Genomic DNA, 23,409 nt, shown 5'->3' with positions numbered 1-23,409 from the left:
GTTGGAGGGAGGACGGAGGGGGCGGGGGCCCGGGATGGGGACAAGGGACGGGGGCTATCACGCTTGGCAGCCGGACGCAGAGGTGGGTGGCGCCAGCTGCTCTGTTGCGCCTTTTGGACCCTTCATATGAACGCGGCTTATGTGAGCACAGCTTCAGGGCCGTTGCCTGATTCAGAGCAAGAATGATTTTGATCCCACAGCGCACGAGCAGCAGGATGGACAGTGTGCTGCTCCGCGCCACTGCCGCTCCCCGCACCGCCCCGCCGTCGCCCCCAATCCTCGCCGAACGCCAAATCCCAGCTCCCGCCGACCAACGATGCCGCTGTCACCCGCCCCACACAGAGGCCACCCACGGTCACCGGCCGCCGACCGCGGCGTCACTCGACGCCACCCACCAGCAGCAGGTCGACCATGGACTCCTCAAACAGCCGCCTGTTGGAGCCGTCGTCGTTGGTTGGCGGCTCCTGCTGCCGGTAACCGTCAAAGTAGCTGGGCTGGATCTTCACGACGCTGAATTGCGGCAGCTGCTCAAACACGCTGGTGCAGCAGGGCTGCAGCGCCGAGTCCAGGAGGTGGACCACCGCGTTGCACGCGGGCAGGTCTGCGACGGTGATGCGGGCGGTGTTCTCTGCACCACGCACGTAGGCCTCGGGGGAGGGCCTGGGCGGTGGGGCGCGTGGGAAGGGCGTGGGGGAGAGGGAGAACGCGGCGTAATTGGGACGGCGCAGAGGGCTGCGGCCCGGGAGGCGTTCGAGGGGGCTCGCCGGCTCTGGACCGCCGACCGGGGGTGGACGAGGCATGGACGGCGGAAGCCCAGCATGGGACACCACAAGTTGCTAGCTGTGTGTGCTGACCACAGTGACATCTGCAAGCCAACTGCCAACCAGGGCTCCATCTGGCTCCGCTTTGAATCTATATGCCCATGCAAGCTGCGCCGCGCCGTGCAGAGCGCGCCGGCGCGCACTTGACAGCGGTCGCGTTGCCCGGCAGCACGGTGAGCGTCTGGAAGGCGGTCGGGCACGTGGCCTTGGTGAGCGACGAGTTGAGCCACAGCCCCGGCTCGACAAGCATCTGCTGCAGCGGCAGGCGGCCTTGCAGCACGTGGTACTGCGCCACCATAGCGGCCTGCGCCGGGTCGGCGTTTGCCCCGAGCACGCGCAGCCCCGCGATCGCCGCGTCTGTGGGCGCGAGGACCGTCGCGGCCAGCGAGCCGTCGAGCACGCCGCGGCCCTCAGGTGAGGACGAGAGCAGTGCTATGAAGGCGGAGCGGCCGTTCTTCGTGAGCACCTCGCGCACGGTGGTGGCGCACCCGGCCTGGGGGCCGGGCACCAGCACCGACGGCGCGGGAGGAAGGTTTATCGGCAGCCCCGGCGGCAGGTTGGTCGGGAATGCCCTGTCCACGGGCAAAGTCTTAGGCCACGGAGCGACGTCTGGGATCACGGAGAACTCCGCGTTCTCGATGGCAACCACGGTCAGCTGCTGCTGCGCCAGAACCAAGGCCACCAGCCCAAGGCCTGTGGACGGAACCCCAAGGTGAAGAATACATTAATTCAGACCATTCGCGCCCGCGTATGACTCCTCGAGTGACAGGCTGCAGCAGCAAGCAGCACCCATGCCGAAGAAGCAGCAGCAGCAGCAACAGCACGGAGCCATGCCCGCGGGTGGCAGCTTACCTAGCCTGGCCCTGGAGACGGTCCTTGCCGTCATCATTATTCCTGTATAGTCCAGCGCCAGGAGCGCCGCGCCCGCTGGGACCCAGCACCACCCCTAACAGTGCTTGGATAAACGACGGGTGGCTAATGTGGCGGGCTTGACATTGGTGATCATTTGCAATTGACCCGGTCGCTGGTGAGATTGAGGATGGAGAACAGAGGACCGGGGACGTGCAACAGCAGCTTCTGCTCTCCCAGACTCCGTATAGAATTGAGCAACGATCAAAAAAAGAAATCTCTTTAGCTAACTCTTATTTGAATCGAAGATACGCCCTCTTCCCAGGTGCTTCTCTGTGCCCCAGGGCGCCCATCGGCGGTCAACCCTTGCCAAGACGCTCCCGCTACTGCCACTATACACACAGAGCGCCTTGACGGTTTGACTCAGATGGAGTCTCTGCAGCCTGGCGGCGCCTTTCACCCACGGCCACTGTCGATGCGCCTGGGTGCCCTGCGCTTGCTGCTGCTGGCGCTGCTGCTGGCTGCAGCGGCACCACGCGCTGCATGCGCCTACAGGCTGCTCTTCAATCCCCTCGGGGAGCGCACACACATCCTAGTTCACCTGGAGCTTGCAGCTGAGCTGGCGGCCCGCGGCCATGACATCAGCTTCATATCCCCCGACTGTCACGTGCCGTTTGCGAAAGCCGTGCTGTCGCAGCGTCGCCCCGGCGCACGGGTCGGGTTTGTCACCTACCCGCTTGACTGCCAGTGGGTCGAGCAGGACAAGAGACGCGCTGCAGAGGCGGGCCCGCTGCACGGCGTTTGGATGATAGTCGAGGCGCTGGCGAACAGGACTGATTATATGCTGAGCCACGAGGGGCTGATGGCGCGGCTGCGCGCGCTGCGCGACGGCCCTGGGGCCATCGACCTGGTCGTCACAGGTGGGCCGCACCCTGCAAAGCCCCTTGGGCTGCTCACACAGGCCCACAGGAGCAGGACGGCACAGCGCAAGTTGCAGAGCTGCATGGGCCGCCTGTGGAATGCAGGCAACGCGCGGCGCGCCCCCGGAGCCCAGGCCTCCCGTCTCAGAACAGAATCCCTCGCAATACGTCCGCGCGCACACCCTCACCCGCCCGCTTCGATTCACAGACAACATCGCTTTCGGCGCGCTGCTCCCATCAGCCCTCGGCCTGCCCTGCGTTGATCTCGACGTCGGCGTTGCCGGCTCCCTGTATGAGCCGCTGTTCTACGGCGCGCCGTCCGCGCCCGCGTACGTCCCAGCTGTCGGCACGTTTCTCCCGACCAACGGCATGAGCCTCCCACAGCGCGCCGCCAACGTAGCGGCAACGCTTGCGGCGCAGCTGCTGCTCAAGGCAGTGTACTGGCACCCAGCCATGTGGGTGCAGAAGCTGGTCAGGAAGCATGATCTGCCGCTCAGGTGAGGGGCGTGCGCGGTGCGTACAGGGGGGCCTGCGCCGCGGCCAGCTTGGAGCTTGGCAAGGAGTTTATGAGTTGGTGCTCATACGCCCTTTGAGCCCTGCGTAAAGGAACGGGAGTGGCCCGCAGACCCGATGTGGCCAACTGCGAGCTGGTGTGAACGAGCACTTGTGCGCCAGCGGCGCCCCAAAGCACACGTCTCATCTGCAACCGCCCCCGTGCGGCACCCATCGCAATGCTGCCTGACAGGTGGCCCTATGTGCAGCCGATCTTGGAGCTGGTGAACTCAAATTTTGTCACAGAGCCGCCGCGCCCCGTCGGGCCCATCACAAAATACATCGGCCCCATTCTCCCTACCGCAGCCAAGCCACTGCCTCGGGACCTCAGCTCGTGGGTGTCTGGCGCCGGCCCCTTGGGAGCGGTGTTCGTGTCGTTTGGCGGCACCCTCTCCGCCCCGGCCGGCGCGAGCCTCACGGTGCTGCGGGCTGCTCAGCTGCTGCCTGACGTGCGGATTGTTTGGAAGCTGTCTGAAGACGAGCGGGCGGCGCTGGCGGGAGACCTCAAGGCAGCAAACGTGACCAACGTCAAAGTGGTGACGTGGGCGCCCCAGAACGACCTGCTTGGCCACCCCAAACTCAAAGCGTTCGTCACCCAGGTGCGTGCATACCTGCCGCAAGACGCTGGCTTGCACCTGCACTTGATGTGAATCAGGGATGGAAGGCGCCGGCTGGGGGTATCGCACATGTCGCAATGCCTTTTTGCTGCACGCCAGTGCTGTCTTGGTTTATGAAAGGTGTGTTACGATTGCCGGGTCCTGATAAATACATTTGCACACCGGCCGCCGTGCCCCACCCTCCTAACAATGGACCCGGCCAGGGCGGTTTCCTGTCCATCGGGGAGGCTGCATACCACGGCGTCCCCATCGTCGGCGCCCCCCTGCTTGCTGGCCAGGGAGAGCTCATACGCTTCGCCGCAGACCAGGTGCGTGTGTCCTGCACTGCTGCCCGTCACCAGGGCTAGACCCGGCCCTGAACATCTCAGGATGTCGCCCGTTAGCAAGGCTCACGCAGTGTTCAGGTGCAATCCAGGGTAGGGTACCAGTGCCTGCCCAACAGCTCAGGCTTGCGGACACTTTCCCAGAGCAGGAATCTGACCTGGGATTGCCCTCCTCATAACCGCCCCCAGGGACGCGGCATCATGCTGCGCAAGAGCGTCTTGACACGCGGCGACGCCCCCCGCGTCGCGGCCGCGGTCAAAGAGGTCCTCTCCAACCCCTCCTATGCGCGCGCCGCGGCGGTGGCCAGCGAGCGGCTGCGCGCGGCACGGGTGCCGTATCGCGCCCAGGCCGCGGACTGGGTCGAGTACGCAGCTGCCCTGAAGGACCATGGAAGCTTCCTGCACACCCAGGGCCAGAGGATGCTGTGGTGGCAGGTGTGCTGCCTTGACGTGGCGCTCATCGCGCTTGCAGTGGTGGCCGCGCCCTGCTGGTGGATGTATCGACTTTGGGCAGCTGGGAAGCGCGCAGGCGGCGCAGCGCTTGGTGACGCGGACGAGGACAACGCCGTGCAGGTGCAGCTGGCATTTCCACCAGGAACCCAGTTGGAAGCTGCCAAGCAGCTGCGGATGGCCAAGCAGGGGATCCGTCTGGCGCAGCCGGCTGCTGCAGTGGCAGCTGATCCATCAGTGCGGACGCTGACGGCCAGCACGCTGGCGAACGGAGCGCGAGCAGCGACTGCTGCCGCACAGACGCCTGCGCCCCGGCGCATGTCGCCCCCCTGGCTCTTCCGGCGGCGGCCGCTGACAGGAGAGGCTTGGGCATGGTCAGGGGCTCGGGTCGCCGAGCGGCAGCAGGAGCAGCCGGCAGGGCGGCGGCGTCTGCACGAGCAGCGGTCGGGGCAAGTGTTGGATGAGGGGCCAGGAGAGCAAACGTTGGCGTCCCAGCTGGGGCAGCAGCTTTTGTTTGAGGACCGGACTGTGCATGATAAATTTGCATAGCACAAGCAGAAGCCACGGGTAGAGGCCTGAGATGGCTGGCTACCGCCCCAAACATGTTCCTGAGCAAAGGCTGTTCATACAGTGTACATGCCATCCATGGATGACATTTGAATGTTGTTGACTTGTGGAGCGTCACGCCTGTCAAACTCTTACTTGAGGGTTCCTGCACTGGAATTTTCTTCTCGTCTGTGACCTGCAAGCAGGTCAGCATACAAAACCTGTTGCTGCGGACAAACACGCGCAGCCCAATGCTTGACACCCCTTCTGGTGCTGCCGCACCCCTTGTCAAGCCCTTTCGCCCGCCTCTGCTGGACGCCTGCCAAGTCTTCGTTGCTTTCTCATGACTGCCCCCTTGATTGCCACGCGCTCATCCCGGTTGATTACTCGTGTTACAATTCGAGACAGCACGGCACCTTGATGGCGGCCTCAGTTGGTGTCGGGGACGTGGACGTTGCGCAGCAGCCGGAACGCGGGGCCGTACTGCAGCCCGCTCTGCGCCAGCTGTGCGTAGAGCTGGACGGTGTCGCGTGGCACCTGAAAATTGTTTGGCAAGCATAAAGGCGCGGGTGCTCCTTTGTATATTGGGGTCACGTTGCAAAACACATCCTGGCGTCAACCCCGCCAATCACTGACACAGGGAGTGTTCTTTGTCTCGGCCTCAAAGCAGCAAACGCAGGGGTTGTGCCATCCCCAAGTTTTCTGGCCCCGCACTGGCAGGTGGTTGGCGCTCACCGTCGCAGAGGCACGCTGGGCATCGATGGTGCGTTCTGCCATCCAGCGGCCCATATCCTTGGCCTTGGCCATCTGAGCCTGTGACATGCGGCAGTTTGACGCAGCTTGCAGGACCGTGACCCCCAATTGCAGACGCACTGCCAGCTGCTGACAGCAGTTGAGCGCAGGCTGGCTGGATCGCGATTTAAATTGGGTTGCATGTTGGCAAGCCCTTGCGTTTCCACGAGCCCGTTGTGATGTGCCTGTGGTCGTGGTCAGCACTCGCTGCAGAACGGCCTGCCAAAGCTCACGCACCTGAAACGCCTGCTGCAGCAGCGCCTGCATGGCGGCAGTGTCGGGTCCTAGCAGCACACCCTGTAGCTCTGGGTCGGCCTCAAGCTCTGCCATCTTCGACGCATCCGCCCTCAGGGCGGCCTGGAACGCGAGGGGGTCGGCCGCGGTGCCGTCGGCGTTGAGAGCGTAAGGGTCGTCGGCGTGAGCCATGGCTGGCAGAGGTGCCTTTGTGATGCGATGTTTCAGAATTTTGCTCCTTGCATATCCTGGGGGTCGATCTTTGTCAAAATTCGCGCGTGCGGTCCGTTCTGTTGGTTGAGCCTCGTGAAGCCCGACCTCGTACTAGAACGATGGACATCACCAGCTGAGCCACTGCACAATCGCCCCTGTACAAGAGACCCGAAATGAATCTCATCGCTTCAAGCAATAGCAAGCCGTCGCGGGCGGTTCTCCCGTCCAAGCCCGCCACGGCCGCGGCGCGGGTGCCAGCGGCAAAGCGGGTGCGCCGGCCCAGGCAGTTGTGTTGTGCTGACCCTTGAACACACTTCAGGGCCGCCATGTCCTTCTTCCGCCCTAACACAGGAGGACCGTTTCATGCGCGGCGGGCGCGCGCTCTTCGCCGCGTTCCGGGCCCCCACGCCGCTGGAGCGCCTGCTGGCCTGTGTGCGCGTCGCGCTGGGCCTCCTGGCTGACGCCCTCAGGTCCAGCTCTGACCCCCAGGACGCGCCGGTGGTCACCCTGGGCCACCATTACGTGTCGTGCCGCGACGTTGCTCCAGAGGGTGGGTGCCTGACGTGTGTATGTCACTGGCGCGAGGAACAAAAACAAAAGATATCAGGACTGTTGCAAATCCCCGTGGTCGATTCTGAGGCCATACAGGTGGCGTCTTTGAAGCTTGGCATCACCGTGCAACCGCGGAGCCCCCTGTTTATGATCCTGTTCAGGGGTGATGACGTCTGGGAGTAGGTTTCACGGCTGCCAGCTAAGGCTGCAGGAGATCTGCACCTTCGACCCGGACGAGGGTCCCAAGCGCTATGCGATGCCGGAGCAGAGGGTGCGGGGTGCCAGGGGGCCGAGGGGCATGGGCTTGGGCAGGGCAGCTGGGAGGGCGTCGATTCCAGGCGGGTGCGGGGGTTAAGGACGCCGTGATAGAGGGTCAGGGCGCTCGCTTTGAGTTGCCAGACCTCCGCATACGCCGCCTTGGCGCCGGCACAAGATTCTCATTTGCTATTGTTGTAGCTCCCACATATTCCCTATGCCCTATGAATCACATACTTCGGCCTCGACAGGAGCAGGCCCAGCCGATGGCGCGGCTGCACTGGCAGCTGGTGCCCGTCGCCCATCCCAGGGCCAAGCGCCTCGGCCGCGACCTGTCCGTGAAGATCGAGCTGGCTGGCAACTGCACCATCACCCTCTGCGGCCCGGCAGGCGCCCAGCACCAAACGCAGGGCGTGCCCACTGGCGCGCGCGCGGCGGCAGCTTCTGCGGCGGCGGAGACGTACGCCGTGCAGCTGCCGTCGCTGGTGCTGCTGGACCCGCTCTCTGCAGAGGGCAGCCCCGTTGCTTACAAGGGTAAGTTGTCCAGGAATCTGAGCAGCGAGGTCTTGGTCTGTTCTTGTATCGCGGAAGCTGGGTTGAGCTGAGGTTTGGATCGGCCAAGCCAGGGGGATTGAGCAAGTTTCTTGTGGAACTTCAGGCTGTGGGTGTGTGCTCCCCCCTTTCCACTCCATTTGTTGCTTGCAGGCGACCTGATCGTCTCCTGCCCGCAGACGGGGCTGACCGCCTCCCTGCGCCTGGCGAAGGACCATTCAGTGCAGGGGTTGCTCGAGCAGCTGCCGCCCCAGCCCGGCGGCACCAGCGGCGGCGGAGCGGCCATGAGCGGCGCGCCGCAGCAGGCCGCGGCGGGGCAGCAGCAGGTGTCGCGGCAGCTGGGGGTGTTTGGGGGCAGCTGGCGCAACCAGGTGTATGTGAGCTGCCCCTCCATGGTGAGTCATGGTGATGTCACCTTTGTGCCCCTGGCTGGCCTTTTGCTTTCCAGTCCATAAAATGCGTCTGCATGGAAGAGTGTGCTCCGATGGGTGTGCAGACTGTTGACACTGATTGCAGCCTTGGATCACGCACGCCGCGCAAGCAAATCTGGATTGCGTGTGTGCCAGCCCAATCGCTCTAAAGAATGTCCGATCCGCTACCTCCCAAATCGGCAGGGGACGCAGGGCATCGTGTTTGAGTGCTCCGAGCGCAGCCACGCCCCCGTACCGCCCACCCCCGTCCTCGACGCCGTCAACCTGCGCCGCATGGGGCCGGTGGGGTCCCCCCGGCTGTGGACGGCGCTGCACGACGCAGTGCTGTACTCAGACCCCCGCGCAGCATCAGGCGGCAAGGTGGGTTGCTTGATGTCGATGGGCTCTGGCGATCTCCCACATGACCTTTCAATTCAAACCCTACGCATCATGTCCTCACCATTTAGCCGCCTATTGCATGTTTGCAGGCGGGTATCTCTGCACAATTTGCTGCATTCAACCTGAGGTGCAGAGTTCTGTGATTCTGGGTCCTGTTTCCACTATGCATCGGCGCTGCCGCCGCTCGGGGTACTGTGCCCCGAGTGGTCGTGCCTCCGCGCGATGCTGCGATCCATCCCCTCCCCCTTGCCACCTTCCCCTCCTGTCATGCTGCTGGCAGGCCGCAGCCAAGCTGGCGGACGCGCTGGCCGCCCACCTGACCGGCCTTAACCTAGGCAGCGCCGACACACGCGACGCCCCGGCCGGCGCGGGCGGCGACGCCGGCGGCGGGGCCAACGGGAAGTGCGCGGGGCAGGCGGTTGACCCCGACATCGACGCGTTTGACCGCGCCGTGGAGGGGCAGGGCGGCGGCTCCAATGACCAAGGGGACCAGCGGGCGGTGCCGCCGTGCTACAAGGTTTGGGGACTTTCGGGGTTTCGTTCTGGAAACCGCAGTCCAGTGATGCCGGCAGCCGCTGCGGGCCTCAAGAGCTGTGCTGTCGACCCTCCGACTAACAGCCGGGTCGATGTGCGCCGGTTCAAGTGCCTGCTGCCTGCAACCACAAGTAGTGGTCTGATGCCTGCTGCCCGCAACCATGAGCGCAGCCGCGCGTGCTGCCGATGCTCGCGGCAGCTCGCCAATCGTACACAAACTTGTTCTTGAGCCTTAAGAAGCCTGAGGCCAACCCAACCTAACCTGCACCACCGCTCTGCAGGCCCAGCACGCCCAGGGGCGGCGCCTGTGGTACACCCTGCACTACTCGCTGCTCGACGCCGAGCCCGCGGACCCCTCCGCGCCAAACACGCGGCCCGGCTCCGCGGCGGGGCGGCCGGGGTCGGCGGCGGGGCGGCCGGGGTCGGCGGCGGGGCGGCCGGGGTCGGCAGCGGGGCGGCCGGGGTCGGCGGCGGGGCGGCCAGGGTCAGCGCGTCCAGGGTCGGGTGGGCGGTCCCAGTGATCCTAACATTCGCAGCTGGCTGACACGACCCCCCTCTAGTAGGGCGAGGCTGACGATTTTGAAGCTTGATGGTCGGGACGGCTTCTGACGCCTGCAATAAGTATGTAAACTGACCAACGTTGAAAGGAATGCTGCAGCTGAGGGGTTACAAGCGAGGTTCTCAGCCAATGGTGCACATGCGGCCGCCGGCTGCATTTTCAGCGCGGCTTGGGACGCCACGCCCAGCGGGGGGCGCTGCACTCCTTCCCGCAGGTCGGCATGTGGGGACAGAACGGCGCAAACTGCGGAGGATGCGGAGGAGAGCAGAAAGTAAGGGCCACGTCAGGGTTCACATCACCAGGGGCAGCGGGGGGCTGTCGGCACAGGTTGGCTGCCGGTGTCTGCAGCTCCCTAGGCCTGCCCAGGCGCGCATTCCCCCGCGAGTCTCTGTGATACCCGCTCGCGCCAGCGGCGCCGCCGGTGGCCCGCTGCACCCGCCTCCCCTGCGGACGCCGGCGGGCGCGCAGCTGAAGCACTTGCAATTGCGCGCGGCGCCGTCGACCACGCGCACCTGCAGGCTCTGGTACGCGGCGTCCTTGGCTGCCTTGCGGGCGTGGTACTCATGCGCATCGTCTGGGACCTGCCCCTTTGCCTTTGCCTGCACGTCACGCATACAGCGAAGCACGCGACATCAGTCACTGAAGGTGCACCCGTTCGCAGCTCGCGGTGCACGCGGGACCGGCGCGCACTGCCCAGGAGGCGGGCGGTGCTGCGTCTGAGCGCTTCACGCTTTGTCCCACTTTCCCAGCCAGCGCGCGGCGCGAGGGGACACGAGCTGCACGCACTGCGCTCTCCCATACGCTGGGGCCGCTTGGGTCTTCCATTTGCAGAGTTGCCGGCTTGCTGGTTTGGTTTATGTTTATCAACCTGGTGGTCCAGGCTCAGCCTCATGAGCGGGGCTTTGCCTCGTCACTGCACAAACTCAGCCTCGGCACATGCCAAGTGATCTGCGCACCAGCCGAGGCAGTTCAACTGAATACAACAGATAAAACCAAAGAATAAAAAAGTCGAATTTGCAGGAAGTAAGTGGCAAACCCGAAATCAATCAGCGCCAAACAACGGGTTGTGGTTCATGCCGCCCCTGAGCGACTCGAAGACCGACCCAGACGCCTGGCGCCCGGGGCGGCCGTGGGCTGCATCGGCCCTGTGGCCTCCGCCCCCACCCCCAACCCCGGCCTCATCCCCCGCGCCACTCCACTGCCGTCGCGGCGGCGGACCGCGGCCGCCCTCGCGCGCCGCGCCGCTCCCATACGCAGACGCGCCGGGCTGGCGCCGTGCTGCGCCGGGCACGGGGCTGCCGCCCTGGCTTCTGGTGCGCCCTGGGCTGCCGCCTGGGCTGCCGCCGCCACCGAAATCCTGCGCTGAGCGGCTGGAGGGCAGACCTCCCGGCTCGGATGAGAAGCCGGCTCCCGATCCCCGCTCTTGCTGCGGGTGCGGCGGCGGCCGCGGCGCGCGCGCCACCACCTCAGGCCCGAGCTGCGCCAGTGCTGGGGGCGCCTGCGGCCGGCGCCAGCCGTCAGCGGTGGACGCCCGCTGCTGCTGCTGCTGCGGCTGCTGCTGCTCCGGCGGCGACGGCGGGCCGCCAGAGCTGCTACTCCGCCGCCGCAGCGACGGCAGAGCCCTGCTCGCCCGCGCGCCGTCCGGCAGATAGTGACCGCCCCTGCCCCCGTCCCCGGCCAAGCCGCCTTCCAAACCGCCGGCAGCACCGCCGCCAACCTCCGAGTGCGGACGCTGCAACCGGGGGCCGTCTGCCAGGCCGCGCCTCCCGCCACCAGGCGGTCCGCCGCCGCCGCCGCCGTAAGGCTGCAGCCGCTGCGCGCCAGAAGACGGGCTCGCCGCGAGCGCGCGCCCCTCCCCGCCGCTGCCCGGCCGGGCCCCGGGCGACGGCGACGGCGTCCGCAAGCTGGGCCGAGGCGGGCCCCTGCCTGCCTCTGCGTAGCCCCGGCCGTCCATCTGCTGCAGCGGCGGCGGGGAACCCCAGCCGCCGCCCCTGCCCTGCGGCCCCCCATAATCGCCGCCGCCCGCAGGCAATGGCTCGTCCTCCTCAAGGCCATACCCTGGGTTCTCAAACAGCCGGTCCTGCCTGCCCCCCGCCGCCAGCGGCGGCGGCCGCCGCAGCGACTCGCGCGCCCGCGGCGGCGCCATCGCCGGCAGATGCTGCTCGAGCGCCCGCGGCGACGAGCGTCGAGCGGGCTCGCCGCCGCCGGGCTCGTCCGCCGAAGCGTATGGCCGCCCGCCTTCGAAGCGGCTCTCCCTGCCGCCGCCGCCGCCGCCGCCGCCGCTGCTGCCGCTGCCGCCAACCCTGGGTGCGCGGCCGCCCCCGTCCGCCGAGTCCAGGCCCGCCCCCGGACCGTGCAGCTGACTGAACCGCCCCTTGCCCACCGACGGCGCGCGAGGCGGACCGCTGGCATCCCCGTCCGCGCTGCGGCCGCTGCCGGCCTTGCCTCTCCCGTCGCCACCGCTGCCGCCACCGCCCCAAGGCATGCCCCAACCCCTGAAACCGCCAAAGGCCCCCAAAACCAGGCCGGAGTACCGGCCGCTGGGCCCCTCAGGCGCCTTGATCAGGCTGCTGGCACGCCCTCCACGATGCTGCTGCTGCTGCTGCTGCTGCTGCTGCTGCTGCTGCTGCTGCTGCTGCTGCTGCTGCTGCTGCTGCTGATGCTGCTGTTGCTGCTGCCGCAACGACTGGCGCCCGCTGGCCAACGCCCCGTGAGCGACCGAATCAGAGTAGCCGTGGCCATCGCCGGAGGGATGGTGGCCTTCCGCTCCTTCAAAGAATTGCTGCTGCCGTTGTCCCCACCATTGCTGATAGGCCCGTCCCACACCACCACTGCCGATGCCCCAGCGGCCACTCTGCTCGCCCTCGTCGGGGCTTTCCATCAGGCTTGGCCTGTACCGGCCCCCGCGCCCGCCGACACTTTCGGCGCCGCTGGGGCTGCCGCCGCGGCCGCCGCGGGCGCGTGGCTCAAGGCGGCACAAGCACGTGAGGCCGCTCCAGCAGCAGCTGAGCAGGGGCATCAGCAGGCCCAGCTTGGACAATACGATGAGGGCGATGCCTGGGGGGGGGGGGCGAGGAGGATGATCACATGCAGCAGACACAGCATTCAAGGGGGGGGCCGACGCGGTCGAAGGTGGGGCCGTTCTGGGGTCGCAAGCCACCAAAGGGACCGATGGCGGCCCGCCCAGCTTTGCGTGCACCAAGCGCTGAGAGCCGGCGGCGCGCTTCCGGCCCAGGAAGCGGGCTGCAGCAAACGGACGCCGCACAGACCGCCCGCGCCTCGCGAACTGCGCGCTTCTCGCCGTGCTGCTGTTGCGGCAGCCGGCGTGCGCGCACCTCCCGCGACCAGGCCGCCGATGAGGCCGAAGACTCCGCCGATCTTGCCCCAGCACTTGTTTTTCCAGAGGCACTTGACATTGTATATTGCCCCACACACCTGGGTGCACTCAGAGGGGGTGCGCCGGATGAGGACGCCGTCGCCGCCGCCTTTGAGGCCACCAGTGGGGACCTCCCCCCACTGTGTGGCGTTGGTGAAAAACGGGACCTGCGTTGTGAGGGCAGCATGCAACGAGATGATTGATGACACCATCAGGTCCAAAAGTTAACGGCGTTTGCAACCTGATCACCAGGGTGGTGGCAGGGCTTGGATGAGGAAAGAAGCGGGGCCGCGTCACTGCAACACCGCCTCGCACCCCCCTGCACGCGCGCAGCCAGTGCACGCGCCTTGCTCTTGTCGCTGACGCGGCCCTGGCTGTCGTACAGCATCAGCCAGCAGTACCGGTCGTCGCTGGCATTGCTGTCCTGGACGTATATCTGTGGGGAAGCGCCGCGGCGCAGCGCAGCGCGGGGTGGTCGGCTGACGGCTGGCGTCGCTCAGCTGGCGCCTGGCGCCCGCAGGTTTGCATCTGCAGCGCCCCATCCACGCACGGGCCCCATCCCCACCATCCCTGCCGCGTGAAATTGCAAGGCCTGAGCCATGGCCATGTGCCAAAGATCACGTCCGCTGCCATCATGTGCCAATTGATTGGGAATTGATGTGAGTTTGATTGCCAACCGATCGGCTCACCTGGAAGGGCGTGATCAGCATCGTGGCGTTTGGGTCCAGCGCAAGCCGCTGCGCCTCCACAGGCGCAACGCCGACAGTGCAGTTGGCGACGGCGAGCGTGTAGCTGGCCGCCACGGTGCCTGCGGGGTGTGTGGGGTTCAGTGTTCAGGCGTCCCACCACGAGTGTCCTCCTCCCAATAAGCCAGGGGCGTGGACCCGCTTGGAAAGCAAGAGCCACCCCTTCCAAAGGGCTTTCCCATGCTGCTGGCCAAGCGCGGCGTGAAGCGACGTGGCGTCCAAGGAGCCAAACATGGACGCGGACCCCCAGGGTGCTGGACGCCCTGGGAGGACAGGAGGCCCGCCCGATGGGGGCCCGCAGGTGAGGCCACAACCCCCGACTGCGGGTGGATGCAACGCCCCCTGATGGGTGGATGCTTCAATGAAAACCCCCGCTCTGCTGGCCATGCAGCTTAAACAAGCGGCTGCTGGCCCCACAGCGCACTCGGAGTCTGTGAGGCGGCGGGGAGCGACTGTGAAATTTGCTCACCCGTGTTTGTAATGTTGGCCCAGAGGTAGCCTCGAGATGCCAAAGCTTCAAATCCACCACAGCGGAGGGTGTCAAAGGTGCACATGCGCGCGCCTGTACGCCACATATGTTGCACGCGCCCATGCGCGGACGTGGGAGCAGAATGGTGGATCCTTGCCATGACAGCTTGCAACACATGACAGCATCTAGATGCGGCCACACAGAAGCTACCAGCAGCATCAGCGGCTGTGCAGGGTGGCGTCCACACGCTCCTGCCTCACCGGTGATCCTCCCTGGTGACGAGTTGGTAATGAACTTCACAGCATCAGCCGCCACCTCCAGCGTCACCACGCTGCTGCGGCGGCTGGTTACGGGAAGCGCGAACGAGATGTCGCTGGCCCCTGGGGACCTGCGAGCAAGCAAAGTGAGGTTTTGGGAGGCTCACAGCTGTTGCACACAAGCTGGAGGCCCAGACGGCACCCTTCTATAGTTGCAAGCGTGTGGTGCCCGTAACACAAGCACCTGGGCAGTGCGTTGCCGAAATTCAGGGGTCATTCCTATGGTTCACCCGAGCCCACCCCTGTGCCCTGCCAAGATCAAGCTCCGCACCGCCTCCTCATGCAGCTAAGCACCTGACCAGGGCGCTGCCTGTGCCGTAGCCGAACTGCTTCACCCAGTACAGCGGCACCAGCCCCGCCGCCACCCTGGCGGTGTCCTCGTCAAACAGGTCCTTCAGCTGCCCCGTGAGGCACGTGCCCGTCGCGCGGGCGCAGCCGTTGGGCTGATTACGGAACGCCGCAAAGGACGTGCCCACCTGATGATGGGTGCAACAAAACAACACATGCCGGGTTACAACACAGTCGGAGTCAGCAGGTTGCTTAACGCATCCCCTGGTGGTACGCTCGATTGAGGGTGGTGGACGGTTCCCACAACGTCCTCCGTCCCTTCGGCTTCCGAACGTCATGACAAATCCGGATGCACCAAGTGCTCCCGCACCTTGTCGCACTCTGTGCCTGAGAATGTGATGCGATCCCTGGTGACCAGCATCCAGCGGTCCGCGCTTTTCAGGTCGGCACTTGTGCCGGGGATCATCAGCACCCTGTCGCTGCGAGGTGGGGGGAGGGGAAGTAGAAAGTGTGTGTCGGCCGGAGTCATCAGGGGTCTGATGAGATTGTCCAGGGTCAATCCAGAGTACCAGAGGAGCGTCAAGCAGGAGTTACCGGCCGCAGCATCAAAGTGCTGCGAGGGGTCTAGTACGCCACAGCTCTATCGCGGACGGACTCTTTCGCAAGCAAAATTGGGCTGAGGGGCTGAGAGCGCCAGCAGGTAGGGGCCATGGAAAGACTGTGGTGTGCAGCGCAGCGAGCCCTGTGCCCAGGAGGGTCGTGCCCTGTGTGCACACCCCCCCCCTGCGCGGGGATGCATGTTCTCCACGCCCTCACCTGAGCACAGGCAGCTGCGAGTACCCTGCCAGGTCACCCAGCAGCTTGGCCAGGAGCACGCGGCTGCTGGCTGCGGCTATGGGCGTCACGGGTGACACCTGTGCAGAAGGGTTGAAGGCGTCAGGCGAGGGCGGGGCAAAAGGTGATGTTCTGCAGTGTGTATTGAGACAGAGTGCGCACATGCCAGCTGGTAACAAGCTGACCGCTTCCAGGGTAAGGTGGCTCACTGTAATGACCTCGCTGCTGGTCTGCGTCGTGCCGGCCCCCGAGTCACTGGTTGCCGTCGTCGCCGCCAGGGTGGTGGTAAGGCCAATGCTGATTTCAAAGTATAGGCTGGATGCTCCCAATGCGTAGCCCTGGGGCGAAAAAAACGATGCAACTCATGTAAGAGAGTGCAGTGTGTGTGTGTGTGTGTGTGTGTGTGTGTGTGTGTGTGTGTGTGTGTGTGTGTGTGTGTGTGTGTGTGTGTATGTGTGTGTGTGTTTGTCTCAGGCGCCAGTGGACTGGCAGCGCGCCTGCCGGGCAAGGCGCAAAACACCAGCAGGTGCGGGGAGTCCGGCTGCCAAGATTCTAACGCAACGCAGAGGTCGGACGTTAAAGACTTTGACCAGGAGATGACTGCACGAAGCTCACCCCTGCCCAAACTGGGTCGAATTGTAGGCAGTGGGCACTGCAGGGGTTGTGGCCCAGGGCTATGTCCCAAAGGTTTGAGAAGAAGTCGCAGTCCAGGTTGGCACGCCTTTGTTTTGCGAGCCATGGGAGCAAGCAAGGACGAAAGGGTGGTATTTGCCAGGATCCAATTCAACCTCAGATTGGACAGCAAGTCTCATACAAAGCCCAATGGGGCGAGCGAGACTTCAAACGCAGCCAGGCGCTGCTTGAGCGTCTGCATGCCCTGAGGCCGTGGTGCCCCACAGTCGAGCCCCCAGCAGCAGTCCGGAACATCAACACATTTGCCCCCAATCATCAAGCTGCCTGCCTCACGTGCGCTCCTTGCTGGTGCCAAATGTGTCGTCCCAGATCTGCGTCGCGCTGCACTCGCACGTGAAGCCCTGGCTGTCGGGCTGCTTGACGCCCGCCAGGTAGTACCAGCCGCAGGTCGGGTTGGTCTCGTAGTCACCCGCCTGGCAATGACGAGCGCACACACCGATGGCGCCTTGCTTATTACTGTGCAAGGTAGGTGAAGCAGTCCGCACACCTGCTGCGCCCACTGACTCTTCCGCTGGGCCCCCTCTTGCCTGAGCTGGGCGCTCGCCCTGAACTCAGCGCCCCCACAGCCCTCCACGCAATTGCCCGTACGTACATCTGCCAATGCGGCCGCTCCCCCGCGCCCCGAGCCGTGCCTCGCCCGGACTCCAACCCCCCACCGACTGCACTCAGCGCGACCTCTCTCCAGGGCCCACCAGGCAGACTGCGTTTCCCGGCCGCACGATGGCCTCTGTGGGTTTCCAGTTGAACTTTTGAAGGTACTGGATCGGGTAGTTGGCCCAAAGCGGGGACTTTGTCAAGTTGACGCGCAGCGGGGCAACGAGGTCCCTGCCAGGTGCGCGTCGAGAAGCGCGGGAGGGCGGCAGGGGGCACCGGCGTATAGGAGGGGTGCGGGGGGCCGCGGGCCGCGTGCGCATGCCGTCGAGAGGTGTCCAGTGGCTGGACGGGCGCCCCCTGCACATGGAAGCAATGGTCAGCCTCCTGCAAGGGGCGAGGCGCCCTTGCAGCCGCGCCCCCTCCGGCCCAACGTGGCTCCACACCAAGACAGCTGCTCTATTCCCCTGAATGTACCCTTGGAGCCAGCCGGCGCGCCCCCTGCAGCCAGCAGCAACCCCCACTCCTCGCTGCACGCGGCTTTCCAGAGCCTGAGATCCTGCTTCAACACGCTCTATGCAATGGCCTGTTGCTCGGCCCCATCCTCCACTACAATCGAGCTGCATACACTTGAGCTGCCCTTGCCTGCATTGGCAGCTGAGGTCTGTGGCGTAGTTGCAGGGGCAGGGGCAGCTGCCCGTCGGGCTGTTGATGCAGTCCAAGGTCAGCTCCAGCACCGACGTGGCTACGGCGTCGCCGCTGTCCACCGACAGCGTCATGACCAGCTTCTGGGCGCACGACAGCTGCTGTGTGGCGTTCTGCCCTCCGGCGGGTGGGGCGCGGGGCCCAGGGGTGAGGGGCGCGCGGGCACAGCAGGGGGCGGCGCGGCGACCGCTGGGCAATTGCGCAGGTGTCTGTTGCAGGTGGTCTGCGTGGTCATATCAGGCTCGAGTCAAGCTAAGCACACGTTTCACCTACCCTCTGATTTGCCAAAGGGTAGGATCTGTCCGTGGTGTGGTGCAGATAGCCACCAATTTTTTCCCACCGGTGACGCGACCCCATACACTCACCACGCTGCCGTCCACGACGCAAGTCTCCAGCCGCGACGCCGATATCAGGTCAACAGCCTGGGCAACGCGCGCCTGCAGCGCCACAGCCAGCGCCAGCACCAGTACCAGCCCCCGTTGGCCGCAGGCCCATTGGTGCGCCATTGCAAACCGCCGCTGACGTGTTGATGCGCTGGGTGCGCCGACAGCCGCGTCGCAAGTCTCAATCCAGGATGGCGCTCGGCGACCTTGGCGGCGCGCCGCTACAGCAGCATGCCAGCGTTCCATTGGCTACTGACTCCTAGGTCGGGGATCCGTGTTTCACTGCCGGTTGTCAAGGTCTGCTGCCTGCTGAAGACTAAACGGACTGCCATGCGCGGCGCCAAGCGCCGCTGTTGCTGCAGCACTGCGCGCATTCGAAGCGCATCTGAGAGGATGGCAACACAGCGCCACCACTCTGCACCCACTTTGAGACATCCCTTGTGCAGTTATACCACGCGGATGGCTCGTTATGTACTTTCGCTAGCAGTACTTGTTGACCGAGTCATGACTGCCGGCCGCAAGGACGCGGCCTAAAGTCATGGGCACGTCTAATCAATGATATTTGGCAAGTTTCCGCATCAAACCGTTGCATTCGCGCCTGGATGATCTCGACTGAATATGTTTGATCTAAAAAGTTGACCCGTTCTACGAGACCACGCTGCCAGAGACATCGAAACAACTTGCTGATCAACCTCAAGGCACTTCCTTCCGCAAACATAGCGATGGCAGTGATCTAAAGCCGGGTGACACGAGGCAGGCTGCCTCCACAGCAATAGAGACTTTTAGGGTTTTTAAATGGCTTCAAAAAGCGCATTGAGCCTCGTGGACCTGAGAAGCTCGCTGTTTTGGACGCTGGCTGGCGTGGTTTCAGTGGGCAGCACAATCACAGTTATCAACCAGCGCGTCAAAGTTCAGGTGTGTAGCTAATTTGCAGTGTGATGCCGCGACCAAGGCTGCCGGTCAACCTCTGCAGAAGACGCTGCTGCGGCGACTCGTTACGTCCGACGCCGCAGTCTGGTGCCACTTGCTGGCGTTGGGCCTCCTACCAAGCGCTGGATCCAAATTACGCCGTTCCTCTGTGCAGGAGCAGGAGTTGGAGCTCATGCGGGACAGAAACGCAGCGATGGAGCAGCTTGCCAAGTGCGTCGGGCGGTTTGAGAAACGGAGCGCAGCCGATGGTGCCTGCACATATTGGACGGCTGCACGCCCTTTTACAGTTGCGCCAGCCACACATTCAATTGCAAAACTTCCGCGCTGCCCACACCAGTTATGAATGGACCTTCAATCAGAAACCAGCATGAAAAACAGCTGCACCCGTGCCTGAGCAGCACCCTGACCTAACCAAGCCCAACGCCGGCCCTCCCACCTCTTTGTTCAAGGTTGCAAGCTGAGGCCCAGGAGCTGCGGGGCACCCTGGAGCTGCTGGAGGGACAGCTGGATGGAGCAAAGGGCTGGCGCTGGCGGCCGGTGTGGGAGCGGCTGGCCGACACAGTGATCGCGGCCGAGCGGGGCGCGAGCGCACGCAGCAGCAGCGGTCTCAGCAGCGCCACCAGCAGCAGCAGCGGCGACAGCAGCAGAGGGAGCAGCAGCAGTAGGAGCAGCAGCAACAGTGTGCCAGGTTTTGGGGACATCAGGATTAGCAAAAGTGACGAGGGGTCCTAAGGTCTGATTTGGTCTTGCTTGTGCCCGCTATGACTAGCAGCCATCCCTCTGTTGGCTTGTTTTATGTCTACACAGATTTGAGTTGAATGATATTTCAGTATTGTACAGTGTTTTTGTAAATTGTGCGAAGAGTGTTGTGCCTCAAACTACTGTACAGGCGAACACGGTTTACATCATCAAAGTAGTGCTCACGTGGGCCGCGTAGCCCTGCAACAATTCTCATCACTCTGCTTCATACGGCGATGAGTAGTACGAAGCCGGCGGGTGGGGCCCTGGCAGCAACTCACTCGCCGCTGCGCCGCACAGCAGGCTGCGCCACCAGGTGTCGGCGTTGGTGGTGCCGTCGGCGTAGTGGCCGCGGCGGCAGCGCTTCAGCAGGCGGAGCTGCACCATGCTGTCGCCTGGGGTGAAAAAAATCCGCGATTGTTGTTATTACGGAATTCGTGGGGCATCAGGCTTTCACAATTCATCATGCGTGTGGATGTTGCTGCTGGGGACGGGGCGACACAGCCTTGCCGCCGGGGGCCGGGTGACACGGGTGAGGGTCAATGCACAACCGTGACGGGCGCAAGGGTGTGTGGGTGCGTCTGGGGCACGTGACAACCCAAAGCAAGCTGAAAAGTGAGGGCGTGATCGGCATCAGGGAGCCTTGACCTTTTCTGCCCACCTAAGAACCAGGTGGAGCCCTCAGCCTTGACGCCGGCAAACAACCTCCCAGACACCACCACGTCCTCGCCCCCCGCCAGTGCCACTGTCAGGTGCTCTGGGCCAAGGTCCACGCGCACCTTGTGGAATCGGACGAGAGTGGATTAGCAAGGCGGGATAAGTGATCAAGATTTTAAGTGCCTTTTGTGCATGGCATGCATGGTGGTTTTGATTGTGAGCCTGGGCTAGCCCTCAACATTGTTTGTTCATGGCACTTGTGTGCAGGCTGCTGCGCAACTGCAGCCAAAACAACGCAGCCAGGTCGCGACTCGGGGCAGGCACGCGTGTCGGGGACTTGCCTTGCGCTTGATGCTGCGACCGGCTGCCAGCTGCGCCAGCAGAGGGCCTGGCAAGCGCACAAACACCTCCACTGCAGAAAGTAGTTGGGACGGGGGGCGCTCATGCAGTGCTGGCATAGATGAAGGATAGCAAGATGTGCAGTCCGTCCGAGCCAGTCCATCAGAGCTGGAAGTTGTCATGGAGTGCAAACTCTTATGCAGCCGACTGCGGAGGATCCCAAGGGGATGCTGCGTGGGTGTGCTGCATCTCAGGCGCTGAAGTACCCACCTTGCGCAAGCACATACCACACCGCACACCCCCATCATCCCACAGGCTCACCGTGGGTTTGCGTCTGGCGCCACTTGAGGCGGCTGCTGACCTCCAGGCCCATGCCCTCAGGAATGTGAACCTCATCCCACGCGTCGCCGGCGCCGATCCCTTGCAGTAGGGACCCCACTCCTGGCGCATCGCCTTCACCGGACGCATCAAAGGCTGCCGTGGGTGCGTCGGCTGCGGCGGCGACCGCGCTGTACGCGACCAGCTGCATCTGGCGCCGTGCAAGCGCAGCCTCCTCCGCCTCACGCATCACGCCGCGCTCGCGGGTGTCGTACGTGGGTGCTGCAGGCCGTCAGGGCGGGGGCATGCAGGTCAGTGAAGGAACGAGTTATGAGTGATTGAGGAGTGATGCGGGATCACGGGGCACTCTGGTCGACTTTGCTAGTGTGCAACTTGAATTTAACCACCAAGCCTGGTGATCACTTCATGATGTGTGTCGCAGCAGCATGTACCGGAAGGACGGCATTCAAGCACACTGCTGGAAACATCAATGCTTCCAGGAGTGCCCGATATTGGTCTTGGCACGCCGACTCACGTCGCGGCTTTGGGTCGACGCGGCCGTACATCGAGTCCATCACATCCGCTCGCGACAGCCCGTGCCATCCGCCTGGCTTGGAGGCGCGCTCCAGGCGGTCAACCTGGGGACTCGAGCGATCGTGTAAGTGTTGGAAACCAGAGTGTGCCCGTCGGCTTCCAATTTGCCATCAGTCCCGCCCCCCCCCCTTTTGCGGAGGCCGGCGATCCGTGCTGCCGTGCCACTCCCCTGACATTGTTACGAAACGACTTGTAGTCCTGGCCAGCTGCTCACCTCGTCGTCTTTCAGGACGGCCAGCCTGCCGTGGCCCCTCATCCATGCAGCAAACTTGGGCTCGGACGGCTCGATGGCGTCAGCAAACTGATTGGGGCGGCAGCTGGCGCGGTGGAACGGCCAGTACGCCTGCAGTAGCATGAGCATGGATGCATGCAGTAGAGGGCTTGGGGCGCGACGTGAGGATGAGTACGCGGCTGTTACAGTGGATACTGTAGGAGGCATGCGCCATCAACTCCATGTGTGCTGCGCCTGCCTTCATGGCGCGCCTGCTGTGTCGAGGCCCCCACCTTGTGGCACTTGAGGGAACAGAACCAAGCCAAATGGCAGCGGCTGCAGCGCAGGAGGCCTGATGATGCGCCGCAATTTTCTGCCGATGGAAGTTGTTTGCAAGGCGCTCAACAACCGCTACATCACGCGGGTGAACGGCTGGCGCGGACGATGCGCTCGGTGGTGCGCTTGGTGCGGGGCAGTTGGCGTCGCATACAGTGTCACATACATGGCGGCAAGCACCACAGCGCACCGCATTCCGTTCTTCGAGCCTCTTCATCCTCGAAGCGTGCAGCCATTCGCCTGCGTGGTCCGTGCCGTGTCAAGACAGTATCAACGGGATCAAGTGCGAATGTCTAGCGGCTGTGAAAGGTCTTGATGTGCAACACATTGACAATGAAATAATCAACGGTATTCAAAGCCGGCCGGTTTATCAGCGCGGTAGTGTCTCGGACGACGAACCACGCAAGAAGCGCACGGTGTGTCCCGCAGCACATCGCCGTGAGTCCTAACAATACATGGAGTGGTTACACGACCCCCGAGGCAGGGTGGTTGCGCGTCGCATTGATGTTGACCAGTTGACCGCTTGGCAATAGCATCACCTCCAGCCCCAAGTGGGACCTGATTGCAATATCGAGCTGGTGTTCTCATTGGAGACGGCATAGCACTCGTTGGTCTGCCTGTACTCAGCACAGGCCATGTTTGATTTGGTGGAGCCAGTCTGCCGAAGGTGTGCGCTCACGAACGCCATGTGGTTCTGCGGCTGTGAGCACCATAGCGGCCCCACAATTGCCCTGCTATCCTGGTGAGCGCAGCTATCAGCGGCATTTGCAACACAGAACACACCACAGAAGCCGTTTGCAGACACACAGCGATCGGCAGAGGGAGAGGGAGTTGCGCAACCAGCTTCCCATCAAACGCCTAGTTTATGCTCTAGGAGGCCATGCCTCTCTCCTGCAACCGGCCCCCACCAAGAAACATCACACTGTCTGCTCAAGCATGTCCTATGTTGCTGTGCGCCCCCTCGCACCATACAAGGTCGGTTGCACTAAGTCGCGTCGCCCTGGTCAGTTTGCCATCAACCGCATGCGTAACTCAGTGTATCAACATGCTTGTAACAAGCAGGAATAGGAACGACACCTCCGTTTGCTTTGCAACCACTGCAACTTGTTGTACTCGTTGTGTTCAGTGTCATTGCTGGTTGCCGGCCCCACCGAGCTGCACACAGTATCAAACGAGCACCGTACTCGTCTCTGCTCGCATTATCAGAGCTACTCAGCATGTTGTATGGCAGTTTCTGGGTAGCCACAGGTGGCCCCCTTCTTGAGTCGAAATGACTACCTCTTCAATCGCTTGTCCAATCCCAACG

At 63.9% G+C, this 23,409-nt stretch overlaps 6 protein-coding genes across 6 annotated transcripts; 2 read left to right on the top strand and 4 right to left on the bottom strand.

Moving 5' to 3' along the window:
* Positions 1-377: 377 nt before the first annotated feature.
* MNEG_2497 (hypothetical protein) lies at positions 378-1,707 on the bottom strand (the record flags this gene model as incomplete). The annotated part of the gene is made up of 3 exons (XM_014049034.1): positions 378-660; positions 965-1,514; positions 1,674-1,707. The coding sequence occupies 3 exons, from the start codon at positions 1,705-1,707 to the stop codon at positions 378-380; spliced, it is 867 nt and encodes a 288-aa protein (XP_013904488.1).
* A 390-nt stretch (positions 1,708-2,097) lies between these two features.
* MNEG_2496 (UDP-glucuronosyltransferase 3A1) lies at positions 2,098-5,081 on the top strand (the record flags this gene model as incomplete). Its single annotated transcript, XM_014049033.1, has 5 exons — positions 2,098-2,590; positions 2,799-3,087; positions 3,336-3,741; positions 3,963-4,067; positions 4,272-5,081. The coding sequence occupies 5 exons, from the start codon at positions 2,098-2,100 to the stop codon at positions 5,079-5,081; spliced, it is 2,103 nt and encodes a 700-aa protein (XP_013904487.1).
* A 426-nt stretch (positions 5,082-5,507) lies between these two features.
* On the bottom strand, positions 5,508-6,296 carry MNEG_2495 (hypothetical protein; the record flags this gene model as incomplete). Its single annotated transcript, XM_014049032.1, has 3 exons — positions 5,508-5,615; positions 5,814-5,891; positions 6,108-6,296. 3 exons carry the CDS (start codon positions 6,294-6,296, stop codon positions 5,508-5,510), a joined length of 375 nt encoding a protein of 124 aa, XP_013904486.1.
* A 194-nt stretch (positions 6,297-6,490) lies between these two features.
* Positions 6,491-9,540, top strand: MNEG_2494 (hypothetical protein; the record flags this gene model as incomplete). Its single annotated transcript, XM_014049031.1, has 8 exons — positions 6,491-6,586; positions 6,669-6,867; positions 7,031-7,140; positions 7,376-7,658; positions 7,830-8,071; positions 8,291-8,467; positions 8,766-9,002; positions 9,301-9,540. 8 exons carry the CDS (start codon positions 6,491-6,493, stop codon positions 9,538-9,540), a joined length of 1,584 nt encoding a protein of 527 aa, XP_013904485.1.
* A 2,600-nt stretch (positions 9,541-12,140) lies between these two features.
* MNEG_2493 (hypothetical protein) lies at positions 12,141-18,103 on the bottom strand (the record flags this gene model as incomplete). The annotated part of the gene is made up of 14 exons (XM_014049030.1): positions 12,141-12,274; positions 12,914-13,121; positions 13,280-13,390; positions 13,644-13,762; positions 14,430-14,557; positions 14,781-14,962; positions 15,145-15,253; positions 15,591-15,688; positions 15,818-15,946; positions 16,224-16,329; positions 16,575-16,714; positions 16,994-17,126; positions 17,523-17,710; positions 17,963-18,103. 14 exons carry the CDS (start codon positions 18,101-18,103, stop codon positions 12,141-12,143), a joined length of 1,926 nt encoding a protein of 641 aa, XP_013904484.1.
* Positions 18,104-19,864: 1,761 nt separating this feature from the next.
* Positions 19,865-21,917, bottom strand: MNEG_2492 (hypothetical protein; the record flags this gene model as incomplete). Its single annotated transcript, XM_014049029.1, has 6 exons — positions 19,865-20,043; positions 20,310-20,427; positions 20,707-20,717; positions 20,966-21,244; positions 21,498-21,600; positions 21,771-21,917. The coding sequence occupies 6 exons, from the start codon at positions 21,915-21,917 to the stop codon at positions 19,865-19,867; spliced, it is 837 nt and encodes a 278-aa protein (XP_013904483.1).
* Positions 21,918-23,409: the final 1,492 nt, after the last annotated feature.

The sequence above is a fragment of the Monoraphidium neglectum genome (genome assembly GCF_000611645.1).
Source record: "Monoraphidium neglectum strain SAG 48.87 unplaced genomic scaffold scaffold00283, whole genome shotgun sequence".
NCBI classification, from domain to species: domain Eukaryota; kingdom Viridiplantae; phylum Chlorophyta; class Chlorophyceae; order Sphaeropleales; family Selenastraceae; genus Monoraphidium; species Monoraphidium neglectum.
The sequence above is the reverse complement of the archived record's forward strand: the minus strand, read 5'-3'. Positions and strand labels throughout refer to the sequence as shown.